Source organism: Erpetoichthys calabaricus, chromosome 2 (genome assembly GCF_900747795.2).
Source record: "Erpetoichthys calabaricus chromosome 2, fErpCal1.3, whole genome shotgun sequence".
NCBI lineage: Eukaryota > Metazoa > Chordata > Cladistia > Polypteriformes > Polypteridae > Erpetoichthys > Erpetoichthys calabaricus.
Window position 1 is genome coordinate 20,775,438 of NC_041395.2, and position 16,493 is coordinate 20,791,930.

The following is a 16,493-nucleotide window of genomic DNA, read 5'->3' on the forward strand; positions in this document are numbered from 1 at the left end:
CGATAAATTATTTCATTGAAGGTTGCGCATGGCACAGCAAGCATCTTGTGTTGGACATGAACAAGCACTGCGCCACCGTGTTCCCATGTTTAATAACATGCTTTCATTCCTATCATCATGAAAATTTAGAAGATCAAATGCAGAACAAAGCATTTAACGTGCTACTTTAGTTTTGATGGGATTTAAGAAACTAGTAAATTAAACGATTTTAAGATGAAGTTTATGATGTTCTACTTTAATGGCAAAATAAACTACGTGATTAAAGTGGAAATTTCGAGATTAAAGTTGACATTTCGTGCTTTTTTTCCCCCCACTGTATTCCTATTTTTTTTTTTTCTGTACCCTAATAAGCATTCATATGACACTAAGATGATGGGCTATTACTCGCCTTTTCACAGCGACTTTGATATGTGACTTTTTTTTTTATTTCGGGCACTGTGCGACTTTGTGAACTTGAGCTTTCGAGTTTCTCCGACACTCTGTCACTCGATCAACTTCCTTTTGTTGATTATACCATTGTTTAAACCAACAAATAGTACATTTTTCTTTGCCTCCACTTGGTATTCGCTGAAATTCTTATGTCCCCCCGTGCTTTTCCCATTGTCTTTTCACAGAAGGCTGAGCTTAAGGGCTATTTATATTGATTTGCATATTCAAAGAGGCAAAATTCTGGGAGGAGTTGGGGCAGGGCAGCAGGCGCGTGCATGTGTGTTACTTTTCACGCTGATCGGAATTTATGTAGCAGAAGAACGTGGAAGTTGGCGAGTGCACAGATACCTGCATCTGGATTTTTCTGTGTGTAAGCACATTTCGGCTTTTGTGCTTATGTCATGTTATAGTGCGAATTCTACGCACGGCGTTATGCATGAGGCCCCAGGTGTCTCGTCATGCACCCTTCTTGCTGTCTCCCTTACTACATCTGCTGTAGTTTCCCAACTGTCTGGTAATTCTTCACTACCACCCAGTGCCTTTCTCACCTCCTCCCTAAACTCAACCTTGCAGTCTTCCTTTTTCAGATTCCACCATTTGATCCTTCGCTCTGCCCTCACTCCCTTCCTCTTCTTGATCTCCAATGTCATCCTACAGACCACCATCCTATGCTGCTTAACTACACTTCCCCTGCCACCATTTTGCAGTCTTAAATCTCCTTTAGATTGACTGTTCTGCATAGGATATAATGTACCTGTGTGCATCTTTCTCCACTCTTGTACATCACCCTATGTTTCTCCCTCTTCTTAAAATACGTATTCACCACAGCCATGCCCATCCTTTTGGCAAAGTCCACTATCTTCTAACCTTCTTCATTCCTCTCCTTGACACCATACCTACCCATCACCTCCTTGTCTCCTCTGTTCCCTTCACCAAAATGTCTGAAATCTGCTCCAATCACCACTTTCTGTCCCTTGGGTGCACTGTTCATCACTTCATCCAACTCACTCCAGATATCTTCTTTCGCATCCATCGCACACCCAACTTGCGGTGCATATGCACTAACAACATTCATCATCACACGTCCAATTTCCAGCTTCATAATCATTACTCTTTCTGACACTCTTGTCACCTCCAAAACACTCTTGACATATTGTTCCTTCAGAATAACCCCTACCCCATTTCTCCTCCCATCCACACCATGATGGAACAATTTGAATCCATCTCCAATCCACCTGGCCTTACTCCCCTTCCATTTAGTCTCTTGCACACACAATATATCAACCTTCCTTCTCTCCATCATATCGGCTAACTCTCTCCCCTTACCAGTCATACTGCCAACATTCAGAGTTCCTACCCTAAATTCCACTCTCTTTACCTTCCTCCTCTCTTCTTTCCTCCGGACACGTCTTCCCCCCTCTTCTTCTTCTCCTTCTTCTTCGGACAACAGTAGCCCCATTTCCGCCAGCACTCTGCTGGCTAACAGTACTGGTGGCTGCCGTTTTTAACCTGGGCCTTGACCGATCCGGTATGGAATTCTGTATTGTTGTCCACATATTGATTCCTCCCAATTTCTCTGGGCTTGGGACCGGCACGAAGAAACACACTGGTTTGTGCATCCCCTGTGGCTGGGTTAAATAAAATTTAAAACCTGCTGAGTGTTTATTTTTTATGCAAGAGTTCAGCTTTGAAAAATATCCCTAGCACATTTAGTAGTTATTCTGGTCAAAACAATACTTTTTAAGTAACACATGATTTTTAGACTAAGAATATAAGATGTTTTCGTTTCAACATTGTACATTTTATATTAAAAAAAATGAAAAACAAGTATTTGTATTTATTAGCTAGAAAATATCGGGTTTCTAAATAAATAATTTTTCTACTGTAATATACAGTACATCCGGAGTCAGTTATCATGCATGCATCATGCATGCATCATGCATTCTTACACATGCTGTTCTATATTGAAAGTAATAAAGATCCTAGGTGTCACATTTTGAAATGTTATGCATCGTATTCTTTACATTTTGTATTTTAACTTGATAAGGTAATTTGACAATGTAATGTTACACTGAAAGATAAAAGTATGCTGTGTTAATGCTTCAAGACTAAACTGGTATAGGTAGGCTCAGTAATGGATGGATTTTCACCAGCATGTCTCCCACATGGGTGGCAACACTAGTATAATGCCAGCATGAAACAGTGAGTTATACCATACATTAAATACAACACTGTATGATATTAGTAAGAAACACCTGTTGGGTATACTCCTGCAGCTGTCTGTAAGAGCAACTGTTGAGTAGCTTCATGGCCAAAAGATAAACATTGTCTCTGAATTTCACGATGTGAGTGTTACTGACTTTAAATCGGGGTTGAGGAAAGTGGCAATGTTGAATGACAAAGGTTTTCAATAATAAAATTTATCTTTCTAAAACAGACAATGTTATATACATTTAGAAATGAAGTAAGATGTGTGTGTGACGAATGCTGGTTCACTCCACACTCCCATCTTGCGTTTGGGAGCCCCGAACCCAACACCATCGGTAATGTCACCGAGATGAGCTGACAAATTGAGGACACTTCTCAAATGTAGCCAAGGGATATTTCAATCAGTGCAACGGTGCTTTTATTAAAAATCAGTAAACAAAAACAGTTAGTGCAGTGCTCCACAGTTCCAATAAATAATCCATAAACACAAGTGCAAGGTGGGGACAAAAACAATGAACAAATCCTTTAAAATCAGAGGTTAAAAATGCAGTCTCTCTCATCCCGATCTTAGCACACCTCCTTTTCTCACCCATAATTCCCTTAGCCGGCGGAGACCCAACTGCAACGAGCTCCTTTCGGCCGAACTCCGTCTTGGCTTACTTACGGACATCACTGCCAGACTGTCTGAGATCGGCTCTCCTCCCTTCATCCTTTGCACTCACGTAGTCGCTCCACTGATCCCTTCTTCGGGGGTGGGGTTGGGGGGTTTACACACCTGCCTTGCTCACCACACTCCACCTGTATGTTCAGTGCGGCGAACTAGCCCCTAGAGCGCCTCAACCAAACACTCCTTCGCTGGGGGCCCCGGCTCGTTCTGTCTCCTCCTTCTAGGAGTGCAGAACTTCCTGCTAAGATCGCTCTTCACGTCTTCTAACCTCTTTCATTTTCTTCATCTATCCATTCCCCTTTCATAGTGTCAACCTATATATATATATATATATATATATATATATATATATATATATATATATATATATATATATATATATATATATGCCTCCGTGGGCGCAGCGCCTTAATCACACGCCTCAGGAAGCCAATGAGTCAAATGAGAACGATCACACACACACGTGCAGGTGCAACTTGCTCCAACTACCTCATTAACTCCCTGCGGTCATGCAATCATGCCCACGGAGAACGACATGGCTATATGGATTTAGATTAATCTGGCCCCTTTTTAATTTTTGAAGCCGCGAACCCGCTATACCACAGTGTCTGTTCACCACTCTGACTTCACCACACCTCTGTAGTACTTTGCGGTCTTGAGTTGAGCAAGTACTATACCAAGGTGTTGTGTGGCCAGTAAGGGAAGGACTCCACTGTGCACTGATAGAAGTTGGTAAGCACTGATAGAGGCATCCAGGCTGTCCACCAGCATGTGATGAAGTAAAGGCATTGGTGAGCTGCTTTACTGAGATGTGTTGTACCTTGTTCACTTACAGTGATGACTTCAACACATTTAAAGTTACTGACCCTCTTCACATTGTCCCGTTCGATCTAGATGAAATGAATGTGTGAACTGTGTCCTGCTACGATCAGTTTCTTGACTTTGTTGACATTAAGGGAGAGAGAATTGAACTGGTACCAATGTGCTAGAAGTTGTGAAATATTTTTTGTGGTCAGGACTATTTCACATCTGTCTTAAGTAAGCAAAGATTTTTGCTGTATCTGCATTGACTTTGGACACTCTTAATGCCTACTGCGGTAATAAGAATGCTTAAATGTGACCAGACTTGATGATACTATATATGAAAAGTATGTTTTTAACACTCATTCAAAGCATATGTTAAGGGATTTTGAATGATCTGTCTCTATATATAAATTAGTAATTTGTACTTCTTTAATTTTGATAGACTCATGAAGAAGAATGCCCTTTAGCAAATGTGATGTGTGAATACTGCAGTACTGAGCTAATTCGAGAGCAGGTGAGAGTGACAAACCCTTTTCATTCATCATGTTATGATTTATATGATTAAGAGTTGGGTACCTAATAGCCACATCTAACATACAGTAAGTGGAAAATACACTAAGCTTAGTTTTGGGTGGTGAGAAACCAAATGATATAAAGCTGGCTTTTGTATTTTTGGTTTTCCACTAAATGAAACCATTTCTTGTTTGCATGAAGTCTGAGCAAGGAATAACGGTCTGTAAAGCCAGCCGTGCTATCATTGAATTGATCTTGGAAATAAATTCTTACATACTCTGTGTGTACCAAAACTAGTCCACTCATTATGTCACAATACTTCTGCTGTCATTTTTATAGCAAATCATCAGAACACACTTTGTGAAAATTCTCCAAGGAAATGTCATTGCTGATGCAAGTTTTGAAATAATTATTGGAAAAATATGAATTTGACTTTTAAGGACTACTTGAATGACATTTTTGTTTTACAGCTAAAAAGCCACTGTGATATGGATTGCCCCAAAGCTCCTGTGCTATGTACTTTTAGTTCCTTTGGATGTCCAGAAAAGGTAAGTCTGTTCAAAGAATTAATTTTCATTTGAACCTGTTATTTGTGCTTTAAAAAACTACTAAAACAAAGTTAACTTATCTTCTCTTAAGCAGTATTAATATCTCAAAGACATGTCATGGGTTGTACATTTTATCCCATTAAAGCCTGTATCTACTTTGGTTAAGTATCATGACTAGGTAATACATTTTTAAGAGGGTTTTCTTGCTACGTGCCAAAAAAAAAAAAAAAAAAGCACGCGTGCTCCACTGAGATCCATAACCTAAATCAGCTTTCAGGCAGTTCATTTCAGCAAACACCAAAATCGTGCATTCAGTTTGTAATTGGCAGTTTAGAAAACCTTTGGGGTGAAAAAAGTTAGTGTTGAAAACGGCTTCATAATGAACAAAAAAAATGGCAAAATTATCTGCACCCATGGTTGGTCTGTAGCATGAACAAGCAAGTGAAAAACACAAAATGTTTGCTTTGGTTTGTTTGGATGTTTCAAAAGAAAGGCTTGAGCAGAAGAGGTTATCTAATTGCTTAAGCCCAGAAATTTTCACCTTCAGTCCAATTTAATTAAGAAAAACTGAATATTTATTAAGAGACTACAACTACTGCTTCTCTCCATGATTGAGTTTGACTTAGATGTATGTTTTTAAATTGTTTACCTTTTTGCTTGCTTGTTAGATATTCTGACTTAAAAAGATTTTTTTTTAATAAGAACATACTCCACCCACAAATATTTTTATATACTACTAGGGGGTTACCCCCAGCTCGCTTTGCTTGCCAACCCCCCTGGCCTGCGCTACACGCCAGCCAAGCCACGTCTCTGCCGCTCACGTTGTGAAGAGGGGGGCTGAACACACCCAAAGGAGATGCGGTCGCTCCTCTGAAACCCCCTCTTAAACGGTGATACAATGAGAAACAAATAGTTTTTTGTTTTTTTTTTTGTTTTTTTTAACACACCTCGTCTTTGCTCGATCAGCTGCTGGCTTGCTGCTGCTGCCATGCCGTGTGATCTGGATCTCGCACGGTGCTTTGAACATTTAAAACCCTGTTCAGTAGCTGTCCTGCTCTTTGTCTTTTATTTCCGGCCCCGGGCATGGTTAAATCAGTTGGCACAAAGTCTTGTCTCGCGGGATGTTCGTTCTTGATATTTTAGTTTATAATTTAAAAACGGAATAAGAATCTGAAAATCTAACAACATCACATTAAAGTTTGATAAAATCTGAAAAGAATGATTCCGAACATATATATGTAGGTTTTAAAATAAGCTCGATTTAAAGTGTGACAAAAAATATGACATAAAATCGTTGCACAAAATCATTGCACTTTTAGGCTTAGGATTTTATATATTTAACCCATGTGTTTTGTTGTTATGACAGAGAAAGTTTTAATCTCTTGTTTTCATTGAGTTTATTATAGAATGGTAGTCTATGGTGAATAATGCTGGAGCTCGGCAAACAATATCAGAAATGTTCACAAGAAGATATGTTACTTGTGTTGCTTAATCCACATATCAGATATCCAGTCGTATGCTCACAAAATGCATTTTTTGCTAAATTGTTCTTAAATAAATGCTTCTAGAAAAATCTGTGCTGTCCATAAATAGTAAACACAATTCTCATGGGACAGAGCTTTTGAATTAAAAATACTTTTAGTACTCTTGACCAGTGAATGGAGTGAAGAGGCAGCTCTTCCATGGGTTTTGCAAATTGTGAGCATGTGACTGGATAACACACATGGACAATGCAACACAAGTAACCTGGAGATTTACACACCAATGGGCATTTTTAACCCCATTTGCTGCGGTCCAGTGTTAGTCACCATAGACACATATTTGTTCAAACTTATTTTCTCTTAATCTCTGTTATCAATGCAAAACTTGATGATAAAATACCATTTTTGGGTAAAGTATTCTGTTAAGGTAGTCACAATCACCGTATGCACAATACATGACTTTCAGGCATTCCTGAAGATGTACACTGAATATTGTTATAGCTGTTACCCAGATCCTTACGTGCTTTGAAAACAATCTGATCATTCTTTTTTTTCTCAAGTTTTGTTTGAATTTTTATTCATTCAATTATTGTTCATTAAAGTTGAATGAATTTAAAAAATTCCAAAATTAGTTAAGTTTGGGCATGACTTCTGTTTAACATTTCGAATGTGCAGCCTATGTATTTTATATATTTACTAAGGAGAAGTTTCTGTATTTATTAAGAATACATAGTGTCAATACAAAATGCTTGAGTGAAATTAAAATGTGAAGTCTGGCTAGTAGTTTTGCATTTTAATTGGTTTCATGTCAATCTTCTCTCTTCAGATGCAGCGTGACAAGCTGGCACAGCACATGCAGGAGTACACACAGATGCACATGCACTTCATGGCAATGTCTTTACGTAGTCTCAGCTTGACCACACCCAGCCACATGGGACCAATCCTACAAAGTGATAGTTCCGAGTTTCATTTTGATCCAGCACCCCCTTTAACAGGGCCCTGCACCATGGCATCCCCCATATCTGCAAGTGGAGCAGCTGGTGGTCAAACCCCATCCCACTGTGACTGTGACCAAAACCGGCAACATCTTCAGGAGACTATACATCAGCTAGAAAGTCGACTTGTTAGGCAAGATCACCAAATCCGGGAACTGACAGCAAAGATGGAAACGCAGAGTGGCCTGGTTGGTGATTTGAAGAGACAAGTCCGTGTTTTGGAAGAAAAGGTGAATGAGCTTGAGGCTCAGCAGTTCAATGGCATATATATCTGGAAGATTGAGAACTTCTCTGCATTTCTCCGAACCCAAGAAGCTGACCAGCCTGTTGTGATTCATAGTCCAGGCTTCTACACAGGCCGGCCAGGCTACAAGCTTTGTCTGCGCCTTCACTTGCAAACGCCTAGTGTGCCACGATGTGCCAATTACATTTCTCTCTTTGTGCACACCATGCAGGGCATATATGATAGTCAGTTACCTTGGCCGTTCCAAGGTACAATTCGCCTCTCTATTTTAGACCAGACAGAGGGTCCTGTCCAACAAAACCATGAGGAGGTGATGGAAACAAAACCAGATCTCTTAGCTTTCCAGCGCCCCAGTATGCCACGCAATCCTAAAGGTTTTGGCTATGTTACGTTCATGCACCTACAAGCTCTGAGGCAGAGAGAATACATACGAGATGATACTTTGCTGGTTCGTTGTGATGTCACACCTCGTATAGATTTAAGCTGCATTCGCAGAGAAGGCTTTCAGCCTAGAGGTTTAGAATCCTCAATGTAAACATCTGACAAAAATGAAAAACTGATCAGTAAGTTGTAGCCAAGGCTTATTCATATATAATATACATCTGTTTTGGAGCTGGTACATTGCTGCATTACTCCTGCCTGAAAACTGAAGTGGATTGTCTGCTTTCAGCTTAGATTGTATTGTTTCATTTTTTTAAGTTTTAAATGTATTTAACATATTTGATTTACATTTTAATGTAATACTTTGCATTTAAAGAAAAGCAAAATGGGAAGATAGCAGGGCAGCTTGTAAAGACATTCCATAGATCCTTCCTGAATTAAAATACATGCAAAGAACAGTGTATTGTAAAAAAAAAAAAAAAAAAAGTGATAAATTCATCCACTAATTATGGGCACAGAAATAGTGCCAATTGTTTTTTTTTCCATTCCAAGACAATACTTTATCTCACAGTGCTCATGCTGTGGGTTGTTAAACTGAATCTCTTCATGGTAGTTTCATTTTGTAAATTGTCTGCTTAGCCAAATGCAGTCTAACAAAGCCATAACGCACACTGTAACACCTCAAATGTGTATTAGTGGTCATCCAACTGTCTATATTAAGGTGTAATAGCTAAACATACACATGCAGGTATGTAATGCATTCATATACCACAGAAATTCAGATAGTAAATAAATTAATTTTCAGGTGTTCAGTTATTAATCTGATGGGTTGGCAAGCTATACTGCTGTATTTCAGGTATGTGCCTTGTGCTAGTTGGAGTGAGGCATGTTGCCCACCTCACTTAAGAGGACATGACTACGCCACTTGTGGCTCTGGCAATGCTAAGAATGTCATGACATTTTTTTACTGCCTTCTGGCATGTGATTACTCTTCATATGTAAGTACAATAAAAGGAATAGCCTGCTCTTACAGTATTTATTTCTATACATTTTATACATCTTTTAGTAATTTGTTTGACACCAGCTATTTATTATCAATAAAAATGATTCCGCTAAACCTTTCTTAAGCATCACATCTGTTTTCAGATAGTTACAGTATGGCATAATTGCAAAATAATTTTTAAGTATATACACTGAACTAAGAAGATGGATGGGTGGGTGGTCATTAAACGCTGATTCCTCTTCATGTGTGATAATGCCTACACACTCTTTAGAAAAAGATACTTAAAAATTAAGTTGTGCAGTAGAATCTAATATACATTATTTAATGACAAAATAATGTACAAATGTATTGTTATTTACATTAAAGTATTTTTAAAGTATTGATAACAAAGGTCTAGATTGCAAATAATGACTGCAGCATGTCCTTGTGAAAATATGTTTGTATAGTTTTTTGTGAAACCTTGTATATTTTTGATTCCTAAAGAAATGTATTATTTTTTTTGGAAGGTCAGCACATTAAAATAGTTGAGCAGATATTTTGTGCATTTTTACACAAAAAATTTGATTGCAAATCTACACAGTAGAGTATGCACATAATAAATGCATTTAATTATGAATTAATCAGTCACACATTTGTACAACACATTACATAAATAATTACACATACTGGCATATCATATACAGTGCATGCTAGGAAGGTGAACAGATGGGCTATTTAACACAAAATAGTTGTGGTACAATAGAATGTTGGGATGAAGGAACAGCAGCATGAATGTGTCGGGTCTTAAGGATTGGTACCAGTCACTGTGTAGAGTTCAGCATCTTAACAACTTGAATGATGAAGATGATTTGGAACTGGCTGGTCTTAGGACCTCATGGTGCAGTATCATCTGACTAAAGGTAATAATGCGACCAGTCTATGACACTGATGACTGGAGTCATTAATGATTTTCTTGGTTTTCCTTCGACACTGCCTAACATGTATCTCTTTCAGCTTAGGAATATCCTCTCCAGTGGTTTGTTGGTCAGAACACAGTGCCCTCTGCAGTCCTTTGCGAATGAGGCCAGTGCCATTCCCATAATAGGCAATGATGCAAACAGTTATAGGATGCTTTCAAGACTGCAGGTGTAACATGATCTGAAGGTGCTTGGGCTCATGCCAGATCCGCTCAGCCACTTGAGATGATGATAGTGTTATCCCTTCTTTGCCACTTTAAGTGTAAACATTCCATGTGAGGTCTTCGGTGATATGTACACTGAGGAACTTTAAAACTGCTCCCTTTCTCCACAGTAGTCCTGTTGATGGTTGTAGGGGAGTTTGTGTCTCCTTGCTTTCTGAAGTCCACTATTATCTCTGTGGTCTTGGCCACACTAAGGGAGAGGCAGTTTTCTAGCAGATACTGTAGTCTGAACATCTGATTGTGTTTGCTCTTTCAAGAAACAATCTCCTTTAATAGCATCAGTACCCTTATGCTTTTCTAGTTGCAAATTAAATGCTTCTCACTTTTTATCTTGCTAGTACAATTCTTAAGGTAAGGTAGACTGTCTTAGAAGTAATTTTGGCTATTGTGCACAAAAAATCATTGTTTTAATCTAATTATAAGGCCTGATTTAACATATTTAATCCATAATTACAGTAATCCCTCGCAACTTCGCGGTTCACTTTTCGCGGATTCACAACTTCGCGGATTTTATATGTAAGCATATCTAAATATATAATGCAGATTTTTCGCTGCTTCGCGGGTTTCTGCGGACAATGGATCTTTTTACTTCTGGTATTTGCTTCCTCAGTTGGTTTGCCCAGTTGATTTCATACAAGGGATGCTATTGGCGGATGGCTGAGAAGCTACCCAATTAGAGCACGCAGTTAAGTTCCTGTGTGCTGCTGATTGGCTCAGCGACGGAGTGCTGCATTAACCAGGAAGTCTCATCTCACTCATTCAGCATTAACATGCTCTTGCTACTGCATTCAGGGGATTATCACCTTCATTGTCATCATTTTTACTGCGCAGCATATTCATCACCATCATCACGTCATATATAGCTACGTGTACTTCGCTATACAGTAAGTGTAAACTTATCTACCGATTTCATATTGCTTAGCAGTTGTCCCTGTTATTAATAGAGTAAAGGGTGGGTTGTAAACAATACAGAGAGGGTTTAAAAAAGCCCAAATACACGTTAAATAATTAAATAAATATAGTGTCCCTACTTCGCGGAAATTCAGTTATCGCAGTCGGCCTTGGAAGCTATCTCCCGCGATAAGTGAGGGATTACTGTACACTCTTGCTTATTTCTAAGGCCGATGCCACACTACACAGCTTTGACTCAGAGAGCACATCACATTTACCGACTGTAGATCTTGTTCACTTGAGAATGTCAGATTACACAACTAGAACTCAATGAAAATGACTACTTCTACAACTCTCAAGAATTCTCTGCACAGTTTCACAGTGCAGTAGTAAAGTTGAGAGTATTGCTATAGTTGACACATTTGGGAATTGACACACTATGTGAAAGTGAACAAACACTGAGAACAACTACATAGCCCCTGCCGCTTCTACTGTTGTCTGTGCTTTAGTTTGTAACAAGGAAGAAAAAAAGTGGATACATTGTAAAACCTGGAAAAGACCACCTTTGATTTGTTGTGGATGTATAACTCATACTTCTATCTGAGCACTTACGGGTTATCTGCCTTCATACACACAAGAGCCCACCCTACAACTTGCCATTTGAGTTTGTGATTGCTAGGGGCAATGACTGAGTTATAGGAAATGTTTCAGTATATGATGGGTGGTGTCTGGTGTGAGTCACCACTGTCCAAAACTGGAAATTATGGGAAAAATGATGTAGCGTGACAGGGGCCTGAAAACTGCATCACAACATTGAGAGTTAACATGAATAATATCACCTTTTTCCATTCTTAAATTCCTAGTTTAATTAAACATTTGAAAGCAGCAGGAAGCGAATTGCACTAAAAGAACTGATCAGTCCTGGGTGTAATGAGTGGATAACACAGGTGGACGAGGTGGAACTTAGGTTTGAAATTAAAATTTAAGGAGCAAATGGACCCAGAAGTGAAGTTTTCATTAGCTGATTAAACGAAGAATAGTCAGGAGGGAGGCAAATGATCAGGGTTAGTGTAGGAAATGAAAGACAAAATCTGTCAAAAAAAAAAAAAAACAGAATTCTAGAATTTGTATTTAAGATCTTTGACACTCATAGCATCAACCCTTTTAAATAAAACAATATTGTAGCTATGAATCAAAATAACCACAAAAAAAACATGAATCCAAATAAACCAAAATTAAACAAAAGTGAAAACTAGCAACTCAAACCTTTAATTCATAGCAGTGGGAAAAGATCCAAAGAGAAAAACTGATCAGAAGTCAGTGAGAGATGTGTGCAGCGGCGTGGGGAGATTAGGGAGCGTTTGAGTCTGCCTTGACAGAAAATAAAACCGTAGTAGTATTAAAAAAGGGTGACTAACCAGAGCTGAAAAATCTGTTTAAAAATGTGGTCACTTGCATAATGTATTAAGAGGATAGCAGAAAATGGAGTTTCTTTAGACATTGATACAACATGTCTTAAATCAACCAGAATGTTAAAGTCAATGTCAATTTATTTATATAGCACATTTAAAACAACATAGGAATGCTGTGGCCAAAGTGCTTTACAATAATAGAATAAAAGAAAAACAAACCAATAACATAAATAGAAATAAAAATATATGAACATGAATAAAAATAAATAATAAACAGAAGTGATGTTATATAAACACAATTCAGTATTACTGAAGGTCACGGAATGCAAGTGAATAGAAGTATAACCTGTCATTTCTGGAACCTTCTAATTATCGGTGATGCAAAATAGAACTTTTTGAATTTTGTAAAAGTGTACCACACTGTAATACTAAAGAAAGACTGTGTTATGGATTTTGATTTTAATATGCATTTTGTCACTGTATAATGTGTGTTTAAACGAGATGAGAAGGGTGTGTAATACTCAAATGCAAAACCTATTTGGCTGACCTTCTGGACCCAGATTTCAAGGCTTTTCAAGGTACCACTAATAATCCATATGTTTAGGCCCATTTCTGGTCTTTATCGTTATCTGGGAGCTACTGCCTAAGTAGCAAGCAGTGTAGTGGAAATCAAGAACCTGCCATAGACTAGCAGTCCACTACAGAGCATACTGTATGTGGATAACCTGACAAGTGTATTGTTCACCTGCCCCATAAACCCCAACTTGAGAAGTCCCCTCAGGACTGGGAGAGAAGTTCAAGTTCACATTTAGTTTCATGTGTACATAGTACAGTTGTGGCCAAAAGTTTTGAGAATGACACAAGTATTGGTTTTCACAAAGGTTGCTGCTTCAGTGTTTTTAGATCTTTTTGTCAGATGTTTCTCTGGTGTACTGAAGTAGAATTACAGGCATTTCAAAAGTTTCAAAGGCTTTTATTGAAAATTACATTAAGTTTATGCAAGAAGTCAATATTTGCAGTGTTGGCCCTTCTTTCTTTTTCCTGGCCATGGACCCAAAATTTCGACTTTTTATTCCCTGAGCTACTTATCAAATTTGCCTTATGGCACGGTGCTCCATCATCATCACCAAACTGTTCATGGATGGTTGGGAGAAGTTGCTCTCGGAGGATGTTTTGGTCCCATTCTTTATTCATGGCTGTGTTATTAGGCAAAATTTTGAGTGAGCCCACTGCCTTGGCTGAGAAGCAACCCTACACATGAGTGGTCTCAGGATGCTTTACAGTTGGCATGACACTGGACTGATGGTAGCGCTGCTCACCTTTTCTTTTTTCCTGATGCCCCAAACAATAGAAAAGGGGAGTTATCAGAGACAATGACTTTCCCCCAGCAGTCCAATCCCTGTGCCTTTTGCAGAATATCAGTCTGTCCTGATGTTTTCCTTGGCTTCTTTGCTGACCTTCTTGACAACAACCAGGCCATCCTCCAAAAGTCTTCACCTCACTCACACCTGCCGGCTGCTATTCCTAAGCAAGTTCTGCACTGGTTGTGCCCGCTGCTGAATCAACTTTAGGAGAAGTTCCTGGCGCTTGCTGGACTTTTTTTGGGCATCCTGAAACCTCCTTTACAGCAGCAGTGGAAATGGGTTTTTTGGGATTAAGTTCATTTTCATGCAAAGAGGGACTTTGCAATTAATTCCAATTCATTTGATCACTCTTCAGAACATTCTGGAGTACAGCATACACAAGTTACCATCATAGAAAATGAGACAACAACCTTTGTGAAAATTAATATCTGTCATTCTCAAAACTGTCTGTACAATTTTTACTTGTGTGCGTCTTCAGAACAGCGACAATTAGTGATGAGTGAACCCCACAGAGTTTGCTTCAGTGAAGTTCCTGAACATTTCTGTGATTTCACTGATCTTAAGACTATCCTGTGAATTAATAACAGGATAGAAATGCCTTGTAAAAGGTAATACATCTTTTGTTATTAATTCACAGGATCTTATGTGTTTACTTTCTTGAGGAATGGGACATGGAGGGGCTTTGTTTAAGACTTGCTTTTCCTTGTAATAATTAGCCATGCGGCGCCGAGTGAGAGTACAGGGATCAGTGTCATTACTCATAATGTTTTTATTATGGACTGCTAACGTACTCCTCAAATGAAATTAGTTTTGTTTTTTTTTTTTTTTGTTTTTTTTAACATGTGGGTGCAAATCCGGCTGAAGTACCAATCAGTTGTAACACCATGCATGTGCAAAGCAGATCAGTCAGCAATCTTCTTGCACACAGCCTTGAAGGTTCTATAAATGGCTGCTACAGCTCTGTGATATGACACAGGCTTCACAAAGCATTATGGAGGACTGGGAAAAAAAATGTCTGTTGAAGTTAGCCCTGTGGCAAATTTCTTGAAACATATTTGGCAAACAAGATCACTGGCGAGCACCGCATTTTCACTGCGAAAAATGCTTTGGTGAATTTTGCCAGTCAAAACCAGGGACGATATATTTTTCCTAAACCTATGAGTATGAATTAAATGATGCGTAAGACTTCAAATAAACATTCTTACTGTATGTGCAGGTGGCTCTTGGGTTACAATGGGACTTGCTTGATGTTCATGACCTACCATTGTATGTTAAGTTGACTGAAAATGTCTGTTAATGGAAGTATTGGCAAAATGCATAAGGCTTTCTTACTTTTTTATATATAAAAACCTTTCAAGTCTATTAATAAAATGACTGTTTAGAATTATCACTGCACTTTAAATAGCAAAAGTTCATCCATTATTCAGCCTGCTATATCCTAACTATAGGGTCACGGGGGTTTGCTGGAGCCAATCCCAGCCAACACTGGGCACAAGGCAGGAACAAATCCCCGGGCAGGGCGTGCACACCCACACACACACCAAGCACACACTAGGGACAATTTAGAATCGCCAATGCACCTAACCTGCGTGTCTTTGGATTGTGGGAGGAAACCCACGCTGACACGGGGAGAACATGCAAACTCCACGCAGGGAGGACTTGGGAAGCGAACCCGGGTCTCCTAACTGCGAGGCAGCAGCGCTACCCACTGCGTCACCAATAACAAAAGTCATTTAACCTAAATGAAACCACACACGTGTCAGTCTTATGCTTAATCATCCTACAGTGTGTGATAAAGACACACTACCTCACAGAGTTTGAAAGGGCATAACGAAGACACAAAAAGCCACAACTGAGCTCTCGTTTACACTACTGTGTTTTCATTTGGCAATGTCATTTATTTGTTTGTTTGTGTTGATTTTATTAAAAGCAAGTAACATTCTGTACAATCAAGTTAAGCTTACCAGAACGAAATTCAACCCCCACCTGAGAGAACAAGTGGAAGGCCAACAGTCAGAGTAAAACTTTAAGAGCAGAAAAGAGGGAAGAGAATCAATTTCCCCAATATAAATGCTTATTCTAAAATGTTATCGATTAGATCTTGCCAGGTTTCAAAAAAATTTTGAACCGATCCTCTGAGTGAGAATTCGATTTTTTCCAATTTAAAATAGTATATAACATCAGTTACCCACTGACTTAACAGAGGAGAGTTAGGATTCTTCTAGTTGAGCAAAATAAGTCTACGTGCTGTCACAGCTGGCGGAGGCTACGGAGGTGCGAGTGACTCCAACTAAAGGGGCACGAAAACCTCAGAGGGGATGCCTAAGAGGCAAGTCCAACGGTGCCGGACCCTGGACGAGTAGTAAGACCCAC

At 39.0% G+C, this 16,493-nt stretch overlaps 1 protein-coding gene across 3 annotated transcripts in view; it reads left to right on the forward strand.

Annotated features, from left to right (window-relative positions):
• Positions 1-9,391, forward strand: part of traf6 (TNF receptor-associated factor 6) — an 89,028-nt gene extending 79,637 nt beyond the window's left edge. For all 3 annotated transcript variants that reach the window (XM_028793500.2, XM_028793501.2, XM_028793502.2), the window contains exons 6-8: positions 4,551-4,622; positions 5,092-5,169; positions 7,477-9,391. In XM_028793500.2, coding sequence (XP_028649333.1) covers positions 4,551-4,622; positions 5,092-5,169; positions 7,477-8,424 — 1,098 coding nt within the window. In that variant the 3' untranslated portion in view covers positions 8,425-9,391. The remainder of the gene's footprint in view (positions 1-4,550; positions 4,623-5,091; positions 5,170-7,476) is intronic.
• Positions 9,392-16,493: the final 7,102 nt, after the last annotated feature.